The following is a 15,290-nucleotide window of genomic DNA, read 5'->3' as shown; positions in this document are numbered from 1 at the left end:
ATGCTTTCTATTCCTTATGGTTTTCTCACAGATTTTTTTTTCTTTGGTGCGACATTATGCTTTACCCCTTCTCTCTCTGTTTATTGCACTGATGATTTGTATAATACACCAGCAGCAACAAGATCCCTCCCATTTTGCTAAGCTAATGACGAAAGCTCTTTTTGTCTCCTCTCGGATGGCTTGCTTTTCTTGATCATTGCAGTAGCCATTTTTTGCATCTCGCTTACAGGTGGCAGTATTGCTTGCTTATCATTTCTGGAAATAAGCATAGATTCATATGTGCTTTATTTCATTTCTGTATTGTGTTTCTGGTTTATGATGACTCTGTTTTTCACTAGATCACCCAAACCTTTCTCTTGTGCTGTGTTTCCGGTGGATGAGCTCCTTTTTTGTAGTAGCACTTCTTTGTTAGTCTTTGAATACACCATTTTGGCACATGGTAATAACTTCATCTGAAGGGAAGGGAGAGAAAGCTTGCTCTGCTCTGAGATCCAATAAAATATTGTTTGAAGAGCTTGCTATGGGATGTTCTTAAAAGTGGACATTAAATTTTGTCTTCTCAGAAAATATTTTTACTAAACTATGGTTATACATAGAATTTCCCTATTTTTTCAGTAGATGACAAAAACTGTGTGAAAAATAAAGCAAATGGTGGAAACATTCAGCAGGTGAGAAGGCCAGAGTTATACAGGGAGCGAAACCAATCGTTACTGTCCTTCTGTCTTTAATACCTCTCAGATCATGACTGGTGGGTTGTCTCTATCTGGTCAAAGAGGAAATGGAGGAACACAGAGTACCAGCATTTACTCATGTGGCAGAGAAAACACAACATCACTCTTGTTGGGTGGATGAGGAAAGAGGCTGCTTTTAGGACTTGGGTGAATTGAAATAACCTGAATAAAATTTTTGAGTGCTGTTTATGTGTGCGCTGTAAATACCACACTGCTCTAAGTCAATTTTATGAATTGTTTCCACTGCGACGTGTTTACCCCAGGTACTGCACAGCCTGCCTGTTTCTTAGTATATGTTGTTAAAGAGTTGTTTGTTGAAACTGAAAGTGTTGCCATTTTATAATTTTACTCTCTTGTGTCCATTTTTAGTAGAATGAAGTGTAAAACAGGAATGAAAAGAGAAGGAAACTTGAAATTTGGTGTCCACCAATGCCTTGCAATCTTGAAAATAAATTTTAGTTTATTTGCCTAGGGATAACAAGACTTACATGTCCAAAAGATAGACGATGTGATTCTTCAGTGTTTCCATGGGTCTTTCAGGCTCCTCCTTTTTAATCTACTGGCCAGTTTAACCCACATGTGAAAGAGTGATAATAAGATAATAGGAAAGTAGCAGTAAGGTAACAATGCAAGGTTTTTTAAAGATACTGTTGTTATATATTAGCAGCCAAGCGAAGAGAAGGAGACTCAGATTAGTACCCCAGGTGAGGAAAAGGCAGTTTGGTAATGCCTGGTGCTTTTATGTGGATGGTTTGGGATTAGCCTTCACCCTCTTGCTTGTGTGGCTGTCAAAGGGCATCTGGATTTATTATGGAGAGAGTGAATGTTATTGCGGGAACAAAGATCGCAAATCCTTAGGAAGCCTGCAGCAGTTCTGCTGCTCACGGACAGCATATTTTTGTAGCTGTTAAAAGCCTTTGAAACTTGCAAGCAGACTAGTTCTTTTTATTGTGCAAATACATCATGAAAACATTAGTGTGCAGATATGCTAAAGGTTATGTGCTGTTCTTATAATTAATTTGCTGACTGTGGCAACCGATGTGGTGCAGGTGCTGTGAGAAGCCCTGTGGTGTGCCTCCTGCTGTACGGGTGGTGGTGTGGTTGCCGCCATGCAGTCACTTGAAAAATACAGCAGTAGCTGTAGAAAGGAGGGTTTGGGCAGGATACTGATCTCAGATGTTACTGACCAAAGGATCACGGGACAAGCAAAATGACTTAAAACCATTTTAATGATAAGAGGATCAATCTTTATGTTTCAGTACAACCCTATCTCTGCTTTCTTTTAAGTAAGTCTATAGGACAGGAATGTTGTGTCTGAAGGAGAGTAAGCTTTTAAAGAGAGACATTTTGAGGTCTGAGCAAAAAAATGTGTTACCCTTCTATGTCCTTATACCTAAGCTTCTTAAGCAATGTTGGTTATGTCTTGAGATCAAAGATGTACAAATCTAATAGGTAAAGTTCAGTGTTTGCTACAGTGTTTATAAGATTAGGCCTTTAAAAGTAAATTATTTGAATCCTGTTACATTTGCAGGCAGAGTATGGAACGGAAACAGCTGAGTCTGAAATGTGGCTTCTGAACAGTGTTTTATTGCAAGTAATGCTTGAAACAGGCTAGAATACAAGTATTTTCCAGAACATCACAAGTGGATTGAATACTCCTTATATTTATCAGCTGCTGGATGAATTGGATATGAATAATCAATCATATAAATAATCCTATAAACAAGAGGGTAAGGGAGAGCATTCTGTTGTGGGAAGTCTGCCAAAAATAATATTATAGATGTGAAGTCCCACTAAAAAGAACTGAACTTAGGAGATCTTATCACTGAAAGACCAGAAATGTAAGAAATTGGTATCTTCTACAGGTTCAAGGTTATAAGAGTCTGTGTATTGTCCGAAGTAATGCTGCATCTAAAGATAGTCACTGATAACTTGTGAGTGTAGCATGTTCCTTGTCAAGATGATCCTTATCTGTAGGTAACTGCAACTAGCCTGAAAGGAGGTATGAATTCTGAGAATCAAGAGGAAATCTGGGAATATATAAATAGCTTTCAGGTTTTACTTTTTTTATGGAATTACGTATTTTTATTTCAGGGGAAATAAACATTATTATTAATTTTCTTTACCAGACTATAGATAGCCCTTCATTTTTCCATGTAACAGTTTTATTTTTTCTTAATCATATGATGTGAAAATAGCTCTGCTAACAACTGTGGAAATGGAAGAGCTTTGATCTAAACAGAACTTGTTTTGTTTATTGGGAGGATACTTTGGGGGATAAGAAACTGACAGTTTTAAAGGACTATATTGTTTTCAAACTATAGGACCTAAAAAACAGGCTGAAGTGCACAACAGAGAATATCTTGCCTTCACTTGAAGAAAATTTTAGTTTACCTTTAAAGTTGAACAGCCTCTCTTCTTCTCATTTTGGAAATGAACAATCTAATTCATTTCCCTTCATTTAGAAGTCTGTTAAAGAAAAAAAAAGAAGAGTTGAAAGTAGGAAAAATGCTGGGAGAACTGGGGCTTCTGCTCAAGCTTCTTCATTCCTTTTGATACATTTAACAACTCACTTTGAACTCTTGCATACATGCTGTACTGATTTCTCCTTAGTGTGATGTTTTTCAAGCTACCTTTATGGTAGGAGTGGATTCAGTCTATGGCTGTGATATTTGTGTCAATGTTTAATTAAAAAAAAAGTAGTACCTTTTAGTCTGTCACTGTATGTACAAGACTCAGTGGAGCAAATGCATTTTAGTGAGCTTTTTTGTTTTGATTTCTTCTTGTCTATAAGAAAGTGTGTGTGAGGGGGGGACATGTAATGCAGATCAGAAACTAAGCTAGTTGGTGTAGCCAGGAGGTATGGCGCCTCCTTCTCTATTTGTAATACAGTCTGGGGCATTGATGCAAAGTTTTTTCTGCCTTTTCCTCCCTCAAACCTTAAAGCACCATTGATCATGACTGATCATTCTGCCATACCATCAAACCCAGAACTTCACCTAATACTCTGTTTAAAATCAATAGCTCGCATTATAAGCAGGATATACCATTTTTAAATATATGTAGTGTTGATTTAGTTTTCTAAGCAGTGAGGAATGTATTACCTAGTCTGGAAAACTGTTTTAACCTTGTATTTACTGCTGAAAGTTTGGGTTTTTTTCCATGCTAGAGATTGCAAGGATGTGCAAGAGCTTGGCCATATTTGTGTGCCAGTCAGTGAAGTCCTGCGAAGTGTTCTGTGCGAGCTCTAATTCAGCTTCCTCCCGCTGAATTACTTCCTTTCCCTGGAGGCTCTCATATGTCATGAGTGCTAGTAATTTAACTGGCAACTATAGTCAAAGGTTAGTTTTCAGAAATGTGTTTAGGTGAATCTTAACCAAACTATCTGAACTTCTTGGTTCATACAACTGGAATTGAATTTCTTTCTTTTTTTTTTTTTTTTTTTTGAGAACAGTTATATTTGAGACATCTATGTTTTCTGATTCTGGCTAGAATAGTAAGGTAATAAGGGGTTTCCTTACAAATTTTTAGCTTTTCTGTATTTTGACTCTACTACAAGCAAAGAAAAAAAATGAGATAAAGTTGATGCTTTTTTCAAAGTTTACAAGTATTTGAGTAATGTTGAGTTGGGCTTTTTAGCAATAACTTGTTGTCCAGCCCTGCTAAGGTGGGAAGGTTTGCTGTTTCAACTTCATTCATAAAAATGGCATTATAACGTTAGAGTCAAGTTTAGAGGAGTAAGACAAAGACAGTCTCTTACAAATCTTGGCTTTCAATTTAAGCATTGGTTTCAAACACATCTTATTTTGTAAACTATATGAAGTATTTACAGACAGGTAGTGGTCAGTTTTACTGATAAAATAACTTTAAGTTGTTATTTTCCCTTAAAAGTTTTAGAAGAGTCTGAGATAGTGTATTCAATTACATTTGTCATTACTTGCAGTGAGTAGACTTGGAGAAGACATTAGAAAAAATACAGCCTGTTTACGTTAAATATTTAATGCTTAAGAAATGTTTAATTTGTCAGTAGTGATATTGACTGTAATTTTTATTCATGATGTGTAGTATTGGCATTGGCGATATGTCAGTACATCACTAGTGCAGAATTTAGGACAAGACAGTATATAAAATATTCTGTTTACCATTTCACTACCAAACTTGACAAGGTGCAAATATAAACTAATCAACAGAGCTGGGCTTTTGTCTCCCATAAAATCTAGAGTTTAGATTATTTTGTCTGTCTTTGAATTGTTCCTTTACCTCAAGAGTTAGAGACTTTTTAAATTTGAGGGTCGTGGGTTCAGCCCAGTAGATGTGCATGGAAATGAATATTTCTGAAGGTCCAAGGTGTTCAAGGTGAGCATCTCTACAAGGTAAGTAGCTCTTGCTAATTCAGTACAGTTAAATCTCAGTTTAGTCAGTTAAATCTCAGTTTAGTATAGAGATGATGCTTAAATAATCTCTGGAGGGACAGACTAGGAGTTCTGGACTTTGTTAGCCCAAGTAGCTTCTGTTTAAATGGAATATCTGTGGTAACTGTCTCAAAGGCAAGAGCTTCCTGGTGGACCTTGGTATGTGGTGTATCATGTCTGGATTTCAGGGATCACACATGGCAAGCAACAGCTGCTGTTAATGTTTTCAGAGGCAGATATGGGAAGTTTAGGATAGCTGTTGGTTATTACAGTGCTGAACTGCAAAGTGGATAAACTTATTAATGTTATCAACACTTTACAAATATTGATATTATTATCATATACTGTTAGCTGTCAGGCTTTGTGAGAGAACTGTAATCAACACCTCAATTCCTGTTCTGTGCATTACCCCAGCCCCTCTTGCTGGACCCTTTTGTTCCAGTACTTGTCTTGCCCAGCAGACTAACAGGCTTTAAGCTCAGGAGGGGCACTGGCGACGAAGTATACTGGTAGAAATGTTCTGCAGTTTTGTAGTGTGCTAGGTGCATCTGTCACAGAATATATCAGAATCTGTAAAAACAATGTATTTTGGTGATATTTAAAGATGAAAAAAAACACAAACTATGATTTTGATTCTGTTTCACTGTTTACATTGCCATATCACAACCTCACTGTCCTTCAGAAAGTTTGATGTAGTCAGAAATAACTGTAATTCATTTGAACGTGTGTTGATTTATTAAAGCATTTGTGCCACTACTTTTTTTTACCCCTCTAACTGACTATGGCATTGTTTAAGAGAAATGAGTCGACATGTGTGAACGGGGTACACATGCTAAGAGCAGTAGCAAAGAAAAAGAATTTTGGGGTTTCAGATTCAAATCATGTGTTTTTTTTTCTTATATAGTGAAGAAAATGTAAGCACATTATTACTCTTAAGCTTCTGTGAAATTAATTGTATTGCAATTTCTTCAATTCTTACAGTAAATCTAGCCATTTTATATGCATTTTATAAATGAATTATAAGCTGTTTGAATAATTTTATTCTCTAAATTGTTTGTTTTGGCTATTGCTTATTTTAAACATCTATGCTAACCCACCAACAACTGTAAACTTAAATGTTAAACACATAGTAACTCTCATTATTTCTGATTCGATAAAGAATACTGAACTGTGCGTGATTAAAAATTCTACTCTAAGTATACAGATATCTGTGTATATGTAAGCATCCAGTGTTGTGTCTGAGATTTCTTGTAGCCACAGAGGGTGCAGAAGTATTAAGGACAGTAGCTGAAACAGATTATTTCTATGTAACCTGTGATAAATCATTTATCACTTTCCACTGAATTAACTTATTTGCAAATAAACTAAAACCTCACTGAAAATCAGAATTTGTATATGAATGATCTTATTACAGCCAACACCAAACAAACATTATTACTTAATCAACAAAACTGCGTTCTGTTCTTAAATTTCCACCTCTTTTGTTTCTCTGTTTTTGTTTTGTTTTAATTTTATTTTTATTTTTTTAGTGAGTGACAGCTGCTTCAGGAACCTTGCCGAGGATCGTAGTGGGATAAACCTTAAAGATCTGGTTCAGGACCCTTCTTTGTGAGTATCTGGCTCTTATTGCTAAGCAAAGAAAAGCTGCTTCGGGATATTTGTGTGAGTAGTTTTGTAATTGCATAAAGATTTAGTATGATGAAGCACACTTAGTGCTTTAGGGGTGATATGCTTGCCAGTATGCTATATGCTTGCTAATACAGGCAGATATGATTAAAACCACATTGTGTTCTGCCTACTTCTGTTCATGAATTGACACCCAGTGAGTACACATAGTAAAAGGTGCCTTATCTCAGTACAAGAGCAGTCGTTCAAGGTAACGGCTTCTGCATGCTAGTATTTCTATGGGGGAGCTGTATGCAAATTGTCACCCCTCCTTGTTTAAGGAAGCACTGCACATACGTTAGGAGAGTAAAGGATAGTTATGTTATCCTAAGTTATCTTGACCCGTGGAATCTTTTTGCTCAACAGTTGTTTTTATACAGCTGATATTTTAAACACTTCTATCAGTAGTACATGTTTTAATTCAAGTGTAAAGCAGATGATCTAATTTTTACATCAAGCAAGGCTGGTGGTCTTCCATCTCAGCGCTAGTCTTGTACAGAAGCTCAGTATTTTTCTCTTAAAAAGTTCAGCCTCCTGAGCTCTGAGCCGGTTTCGAAATTGTATCAAACTTGGGTTGCTGTTTTTTGGTTTGTTTTTTTTTCTGCTTTTTTCTTCAGTTAACTCCACTACTAGCAGAAAATGTTTTTGCTAGTGTGGAGAAGCAAGCAAATGTAGCACCTGTTGTGGTGGGAAGAGAAGGAGGGGGAAAAAAAATCACTTCTTTAACAAGAATGATTGTGCATTCCACAGTGAGTCTTAATGTGATGAGCCTTTACAATAGCAGGGCATATATTTCAGTAGCTGTTGGGAAGCAGCAGAAAGTAAGGCATATTTCATATCTTGTTCCAGTTATAGGGGATTTTTAGATATAGAATTTGTCATGTTGCTACAGATAAATGTCTTATCTGCATATATACGTGCACACTTGAAAAATTTGGACACAATGTATTTAATATTTGATAATTCATACCTCTGAAAAATAGAGGAACAGAGGACAAGTATAATCGCCATTTGAGATTCACAGAACAAATGCAGTAGTTAATTTTTCAGTAATGACTATGTAAATTTAAGTGTCCAAATTGAGGCTGTTTCAAAGAACTTAATTTTCAACCAAAATTTGCCTTTTGGGTGGCTTTTCCTTTTGAGAATTATATATGTTGTTTTGAGCTGCAAGTGCGTTCCCATGCTTCACACAGTGAATACTGGTGATTTATAAGTTTTGTATTTATCATTTCTGGAGATTACTTTCAGAAAGGTTGAATTACATTTGTTGTAGAATGATGATTTTCCCTGCCATTGACACAAAGTGGTGAAAACTTCTAGTTTCCTTCCCTGACCATAATTTACATGAAGAAGATTATAATCCATTAATGTAATTTACAAAAGAAGTTAAATGGATTTCTGTTGCTTATAGCTTAAGCGGAAGCAACTGCAGAGGAGTACCTCTTCTATCATTTTGAAAGACTGAATAAAATCTCCAAACATCTGTTACTTCTCAAGGACTACTCATGACAGGTCTGTTGTATGACAGATTATCATGCAAGAAAAGTCTGGTTATTTCTGCCTAATGGTAGGAAAGTATATACTTTGTTTTGTCTTCCCAAATTGATATGCCTGGAAATTTACTACTGAGCGCTTATGAGGGCTTCTTACAGAGTGGGCACTTGTGTGAGGGAGCCTTGAATAAGAAGTGATGGAACATGCCTGGCTGTGTTGTTCAGCCCAGGTTTTTGTAGCTGGCCCTTCAAGGTGCCAGGGCTCCTGAACCCTTTATGATGCAAAACAAATGCAGCAGGACAACATGGGGCTAAAGACTGACAGTGTCCGTCAAGAAGATGTTTTAACCATTTTTGAAAAAAGAGTAAAGTTTAATTAAAAACCTTAAGGATCTCTGGCAAAATTTTCACCTCTGATGTTACCTGAAATAGCAAAATAACATTTGGTTCATCCTCTTTCCACTTTAATATTTACAATTTAGGATTCTTTTGGTGCTTGTTTGCTCTGACTGTAGACAAACTGTCTCTTTTCTTTGGGATCTCTTATTAGATATCAACTTCATATTTACATAAAAATTTTTGGTGCTTTCTCTGCGAATGGCTCTGTCAATCTAAAGATTTTCAGTGTGTTCTAATGTATGACACTAATAAAATAGTTTAACAAAGACAATTCAAGAGATTTTAGGTTAATTAACATGTAAATATGTATTCAGTGTATACTTTTAACATGAGTTCCCATTTTTAGCAGTCAATGGGTTAAAAGGTAGAAATACAATATAATACACCTAAAGGGTAGCATCAAAAAAGTTTAAGTGGTTTTTATAATAGGACAATATGATATATCATATGAAATGCATTTTGAATGTTGTCCATCTCTTGTGAAACTTAGCTAGTTGATACAGTCCTCTAAGCTACATTGGACTCCCTAATGTTATTTGTCCCTTTTCTCTCCATCGCAGACAGAACTTCTCTTTTGTTATTGCAGAAAGCTATCAAACCGATCCTTGTTCTGCAAGGTTAAAAGTGTGGCTTTGCTCTGAAATGAGACTTTGTAAAAACAGCACTGTAGGGTATTCTGATTAGTGTCTGGTTTGTATTGGGTGTGCTTAATTATCCGGAGATCTGAAGTTGTTTTTAGTACCTATGTATTGCAGAAGAATTCTCTTGTACAAGCTGTGAGAAGAAAATGTCATTTACCTTGCATGTAATTTTATTAGGAAAGCAACCAAAATGTTAATAATGTGCAAATTTAATAGCTTTGTGTTAGAAACTCCAGGATGAAATTTGAATTCCATTTGTCTATGAGAACTCTGATAGAAGTCTTTTTGTCACTGCCTTGTTACATTTTACAACCTGAGGTCAAGAAGCTAGACTTTTTCTGGGAAGTAGTTTTAGAAGCTGTCGCTTAAGGACTGAAAATCAGTCCTCTGAAGACGTGAAGGAAATCTTGAGAAGGTCCAATTTATTTATTTATTTATTTTTTCCTGAAGACAAAAGCTATACTGTAGGTTTGAAGACCTCATAAATACAATACTAATATGTGGATGTAAAAGTCTGCAGTGTCTATCTTCATTTGAAGGAAGCTGTCTAGCAGTTTTTGAACATAACTGAAAGTATCATAGATCATCCATTCTGGGCTTTGCCCATCATTTGAAAGTCAGTAGCATATTCTTTCTTGATGAAGATTATAAAACCCATGTTATAATTAAACCAGGAAGTCAAGCACTAGTGTCTCGTTAGAGGTCGTTGCTTCAGCCTTCATAAACTGTATGACTTTTGTGCAGCCTTTCTAGTTTTCCAGGTGTCTGTTATAATATGTGGATGCCATGCATGTATGGTTTTTTTTTTCTTGCTGCTTGTCTCAATAAGCCAGTGTAGAGAGGAAATATTTCTTCTCTAATTCTATCCATTGATGTCTTGTTTTGTTGCAGCACTCTAGTGGGAGTTTATGCTCAGTTGTTTCCATTATTTGACTATATTAGCACATGTTTTCTTGAATGGGCCTGTTTTACAAAAATATTTCCCTTGTTTCCTGCTTATCTGTCAGCATCATGAGATTTCATGAAGTGATCTTCTGCGTCAGGACAACTGGACGACTCGCAGTATTATGGTAGTACAAAGTACGCATCTGTGCAAAGGGGCAATACTCATGAGGAACAGAAGTGCAGTCTATTTTAAGTACAGCATCTAATGGAAAAATTGTACGTGGCAAACTTCCAAAGATCTGGCACCTGCCTAAAGTAATTGATAATGATGAGCCAAACCTAATAAGCGCTTCTTAAAGTTGGTATAAATACAGTTGGCCTCTTGCCATCTTGATGGATTTGTGATCCATTTGTGGAATGAGTGAGACAAACCATTATCCACTTTGACCTCAGGCAGAGTTTGCAACTGCTTGCCAAAACTGTGATATACCCAGTCTAGATAATCTTTTTGTTCTAAAGATTGATTCTACTCTATTCCTTGGTAAACTATTCCATTTATGGATTACCTTCCTATTTAACTTGTACATCCTACTCCTCGTCTGGATTTGTCTAACCACTGAAGGACCTTATTTTCCCCTAAATTGTAACTAGTATCCAGTGCCAGAGACAAGGTGCTGAACTGTATGGGTTTTTGATGTAATGTGGTAGAGCTGTTCTTACGCTCTTAACTGTGAACCCTCCAGCTCCTGCAGCTCACAGCCTACACCATCGGCCAGTACAGAGTTAGTATGATTTCCCTGCAGCAAGTTGATAGTTATCTCCATATTCCACTGTTCCACTTCCCATAGCCTTTGAACTCATAACTAATGTATTATTTGATATCAAAAGGTTAAATAAGGCCTTGTAGACATCAGGTAATTACTTTGAAAATGTAGTTAGCTTAAGTGATACAACTGCCTCATGTGATCTCAGATTATTTAAAAAGTGCTTTCTGCTCCATTCTTCGGTGGCTCAAACTATGTTGATAGAAGGCATTCATAAGCCAAAATGAAATTATCCTAGGTTAGTTATTATACTGATACAATTTCAGAAGTGGGAACAAGAAGAAAGGTGAAAGACAATAAAAGACTAGAGAAACAGTGAGGAGTGAGAAGAAATAAAAATTATTAAATACATAAAAAGATTAGATCACAGGCTATGCAAAAACAAAACTACCATATTTCACCATCCTGATAACAACCAGTAATTTGATTATTTTCTGTCTTTACTAATAACCTATAAAATCAAAAATTGATATTTCTCCATTTAATAATGGTTTTATTATGGAAAGATGTTTTGCATCATTCTTGTGTGATAGAATCACATCTGGAATTTATGAATAGGACTGTAAAACATTGCATATTTTGGCACATTTTGTTATTCTTTACTTCCCTATAACCAGATGAGGTTAGGGAAAAAGTGGGAAGAAGTACAAAGATTATTTAATTTAGTTTGTAATATGTGGCAAGCTGGTCAGAATGCTTTGTAGCCTTGAACAAAATTTGGTATTCCCTAGCCTAATACATGTGTGAATATGTCAAGTATCTTCCATTTCCAAAGCAATGCTGAAAATGTTGTGATGGTAACAAAAATAATGGCAATATATGTGCCCTATTTTATTTCAGAGAATTAGTATATAATCAGATACCAGATATGTTTGCATGACTCTTAATATACCTACATTTCAATTTTAACTTTTCCTCTGTGTTTTATAAATTTGTCCTGGAAACTCAAAAATCTCTTTGGGTTCTTTCTGAATGTTATGTATCATCAACAGTTATGGAGATACGCTAGATTCTTCATATTCAGAGTTATATTTTATGTTGCTTTATTAGGTGTACTTGAATTTTCATTTATGAACAAAATTTCTAAAGTGATTTTAAAGAAAAGCTGGCCTTTTTTGCTGTTTTTACTATGTTTTACTATGATTACTGCTTATGTCTGAAAAGAAATACACATTTGTTCAAAACCCGGGTTTTGAAGTGTTGATCAAGTTTAAATCTGGATGGTCTCACAAAATTTAATAAAAGTTGTTTATATGTACACTTTAAACCTCAATTTTAAAAGTAGCTGCTGTGCTTTTCACTTAAAATTCATGCTAATTTTGCAGTTTTCCAGTTGCAATTTTTAAATCTCTTTGTCTTAATACCTGGCACTCTCCAGCAGGACAGGAAAGATGCTTAATGTGACGTTCGTACAAGGAAACATAAGAGTAATTTTACAGTTGTGTTTCTTTTTTTTCTTTGAATTTGGAGGGAATATAGACAAGATTTTTGTGCCCAAGTATATTCAGGATCAGATCAAAATGACTTGATACAGGAGAAGTAACAAAATTGAGTATGCACCAAGTACTGTCACAGGCTCCAAGTTAAACATCAACATTTTTCTTCCTGTAATCATTTGGTCAATGAAAATACTTTGGGCTAGCATGTAAAGGTGTTCACTTGGTCGAATGTAATTTTACAGCTCGTAATTTGTTTTTGAATTTCAGGGCATAAGCAGCCCAGCTTCCCAGGTATTATGCTGAACATCTCTCTGGCTTCACTTCCACAGTCATTGTCTTCTCATCCAAACCAAATCCTCCACTGTTTCTAGTTCCACTCTCCAATTGTACCCCAGTGACCTTCTCTTGCCTTTTTCATTCTCCCCATTCTTGGTCTTCCCATCTCCAGCTTCTTTTAGAGTGGTCTTTCTCTGTTGCATTTGCCCGTTTCCTCAGCTCCCTACTCTCAGCAGATCTGTGACTCTCAGAACTCCCAACAATCCCTTCTGCCTCATCCAACCCTCATTTCTGGCCTGTTTTGCCACTTCCAGGTTTCATCCTAATCCCAGGTAACCTCACTCTTAATGTAATTTCATTCTTCCCTACTCTAATCTTTGTTTCTGCTTATATTCAGATCTTGTCATCTTTGTATTTAAGTAGGTTATCTGCTCATACTATGTAGATATGAGAAAGAAAAATATTGTGTGTAAAGGAGAGATGGGCCAGTGCTGATCTTAGGTTAACCTGCATCTGTGGATGATTTGCTGAGAAGATCCTATAATACTCAGCAGTGTATTAAGTGTGTTTTTGTAGTTTCAGAAAAGAGAACAAGATATGAAGACTTACCATAAGAATAATAGAGAACAAAACAGAAGACCTATTTGTGCTGCTGTATAAACCTGGGATGTACTTACATACTGTGTTGAATAACTTCTAAAAAAGGGTAAATATGGATCATAAGATTAAGCAGAGATTTGAAATAGATTCCACACAAGGAGAAATTAAGTAGACTAGAACTTTTCAGCGTAACAAGAGAAAACTTGTGGTGGAGGTACACAAAATGAACATCATGAAAAAGTCAAAAAGAGACAATTATACATTTTTTACGGTTCAGAAATTGTGACAGGAAAAAAAATCAGGTTTAAAATGAATAAAAGTACATACTTATTCAAGTGTAGCAGAACTGAATATTGCACAATTGATATAAGATCCTGTGGAAATGTCAAGTATAAATAATAGATAGAAGAAGGGGATTAGATTGATGTACCAACCAGCTGTGAAACTATGGCTCTTATATGTGACAATCTGCATGCAGCTTCTAGCTCAGTAAGTTCCTAAACTGAAGATACTGAGGTAGGAAGTGTATGCCAGAGGACAAACCGTGCTCTGTGCCATGTATTTAGTTTGTTGCTTCTCAACATCAGATCCAATGTATTGAGTTGTATGGACCTTTGGACTGAGCTGGTATGGCAGTTTTTATATTCGTACTGCAGGAATAGTAATTTCATGAATAATGGAGCACGTTAACTTGGAACGTTTTTCCACAGGGTCAGCAAAGACTTGTCCTTGAAAGTAGAGCAGGCTTCCCTGACACGGCTGGATTTAAATTTGGTAGTCCTAGTAATGGGGGCACAAAAGCCTCTCAGCAAAGGAGTTGTAATAATTTATTACACAGGAGGAACTTTCCTCTAATCTCACTCTTAAAAATGACTAAACGCTCTTCTGAAGCTTTCTTCCAAAAATCAATCCTGAGCTGACCCCCGGACATGAGACTTTTTGTAGGACAGGATAAATTTTGTCAAAGCTATAAATAATTGAGAAAGTGTCTTAATTAGGGAAGGCTACTATGTAATTTGCATATGTATTTGCAGTATAGATTAAATTGTCAGGGGAAATGGATGTCCTACTACAGAAAAATTGAGTACCTAGCTGGAATGTGTACCTAGCTGCACATGCCTAAGACGCGCGGCTAAAGGGAGCCTGTGCAGCTCAGGAGTAATCCTGCCATTGAGATACATAAGATTGCTACCTGGAGATGTATCTATGGTTTTATACAGCACTATGCACTCTATGTGTATTCCAGGTCACTTTCTTAATTAGAAAGAATTGTCCTGCCATCGTTTGTTCTGGGGGACTCTTTAAAATCTTTTTAGGTCTGTTCATCCTGTACGACAGAGATGTATACAGACAGTGATTTAAGGAGGAAGAAGTATAATGACCCTATGATAACTCTTGTATTGCTTTCATTTACACTTTTCTCACCTTCCCTCCCTGTAGCTTGAATTTCACCATGGATTCTTCTTCACTTGTACTTTTCCCCTTTTTTCCATGCTAACAAGAACAGCATAAGAGCATAACCAGAACATAAGTATATTTTCTATGGATGATGACAGCCTTGAAGTTCAAAACTTGGCACATCAAGGATTCAAAAATTACCTGAAGTCATTTTCTGTAGACAGTCATTTCAAAGAACCACAGTTATGCTACAACACTAAATGCTTCCCTTTAATCCCTTAATAATTCTATTTTAAGCTTTTTGCTCTTTCTTTAGCTACTGCATCTCTCTTCATACCTCCAATTTCATCCCCTTTATTTCTGGATTGAATACGTATGAAATCAGAAATTGAATTTTCTGTTGGTTGTTGGGTTTTGGATATGAGAACCTTTTCTAATAAATGATCTTTTTGGTTGGAATCAAACTGTTCCCATGAAATTTATTCCTGAGATCATTTTCAGAGAGGTGATTGTCATAGCAAATA

At 36.0% G+C, this 15,290-nt stretch overlaps 1 protein-coding gene across 13 annotated transcripts in view; it reads left to right on the top strand.

Moving 5' to 3' along the window:
- GPHN (gephyrin) overlaps window positions 1-15,290 on the top strand; it is a 339,571-nt gene that overhangs the window by 104,784 nt on the left and 219,497 nt on the right. For all 13 annotated transcript variants that reach the window (XM_067295581.1, XM_067295579.1, XM_067295576.1 and 10 more), the window contains exon 2: window positions 6,673-6,751. In XM_067295581.1, coding sequence (XP_067151682.1) covers window positions 6,673-6,751 — 79 coding nt within the window. The remainder of the gene's footprint in view (window positions 1-6,672; window positions 6,752-15,290) is intronic.

This window comes from Apteryx mantelli, chromosome 4 (assembly GCF_036417845.1).
Source record: "Apteryx mantelli isolate bAptMan1 chromosome 4, bAptMan1.hap1, whole genome shotgun sequence".
Lineage (NCBI taxonomy): Eukaryota > Metazoa > Chordata > Aves > Apterygiformes > Apterygidae > Apteryx > Apteryx mantelli.
This window is presented reverse-complemented; position numbering and strand designations above follow the sequence as displayed.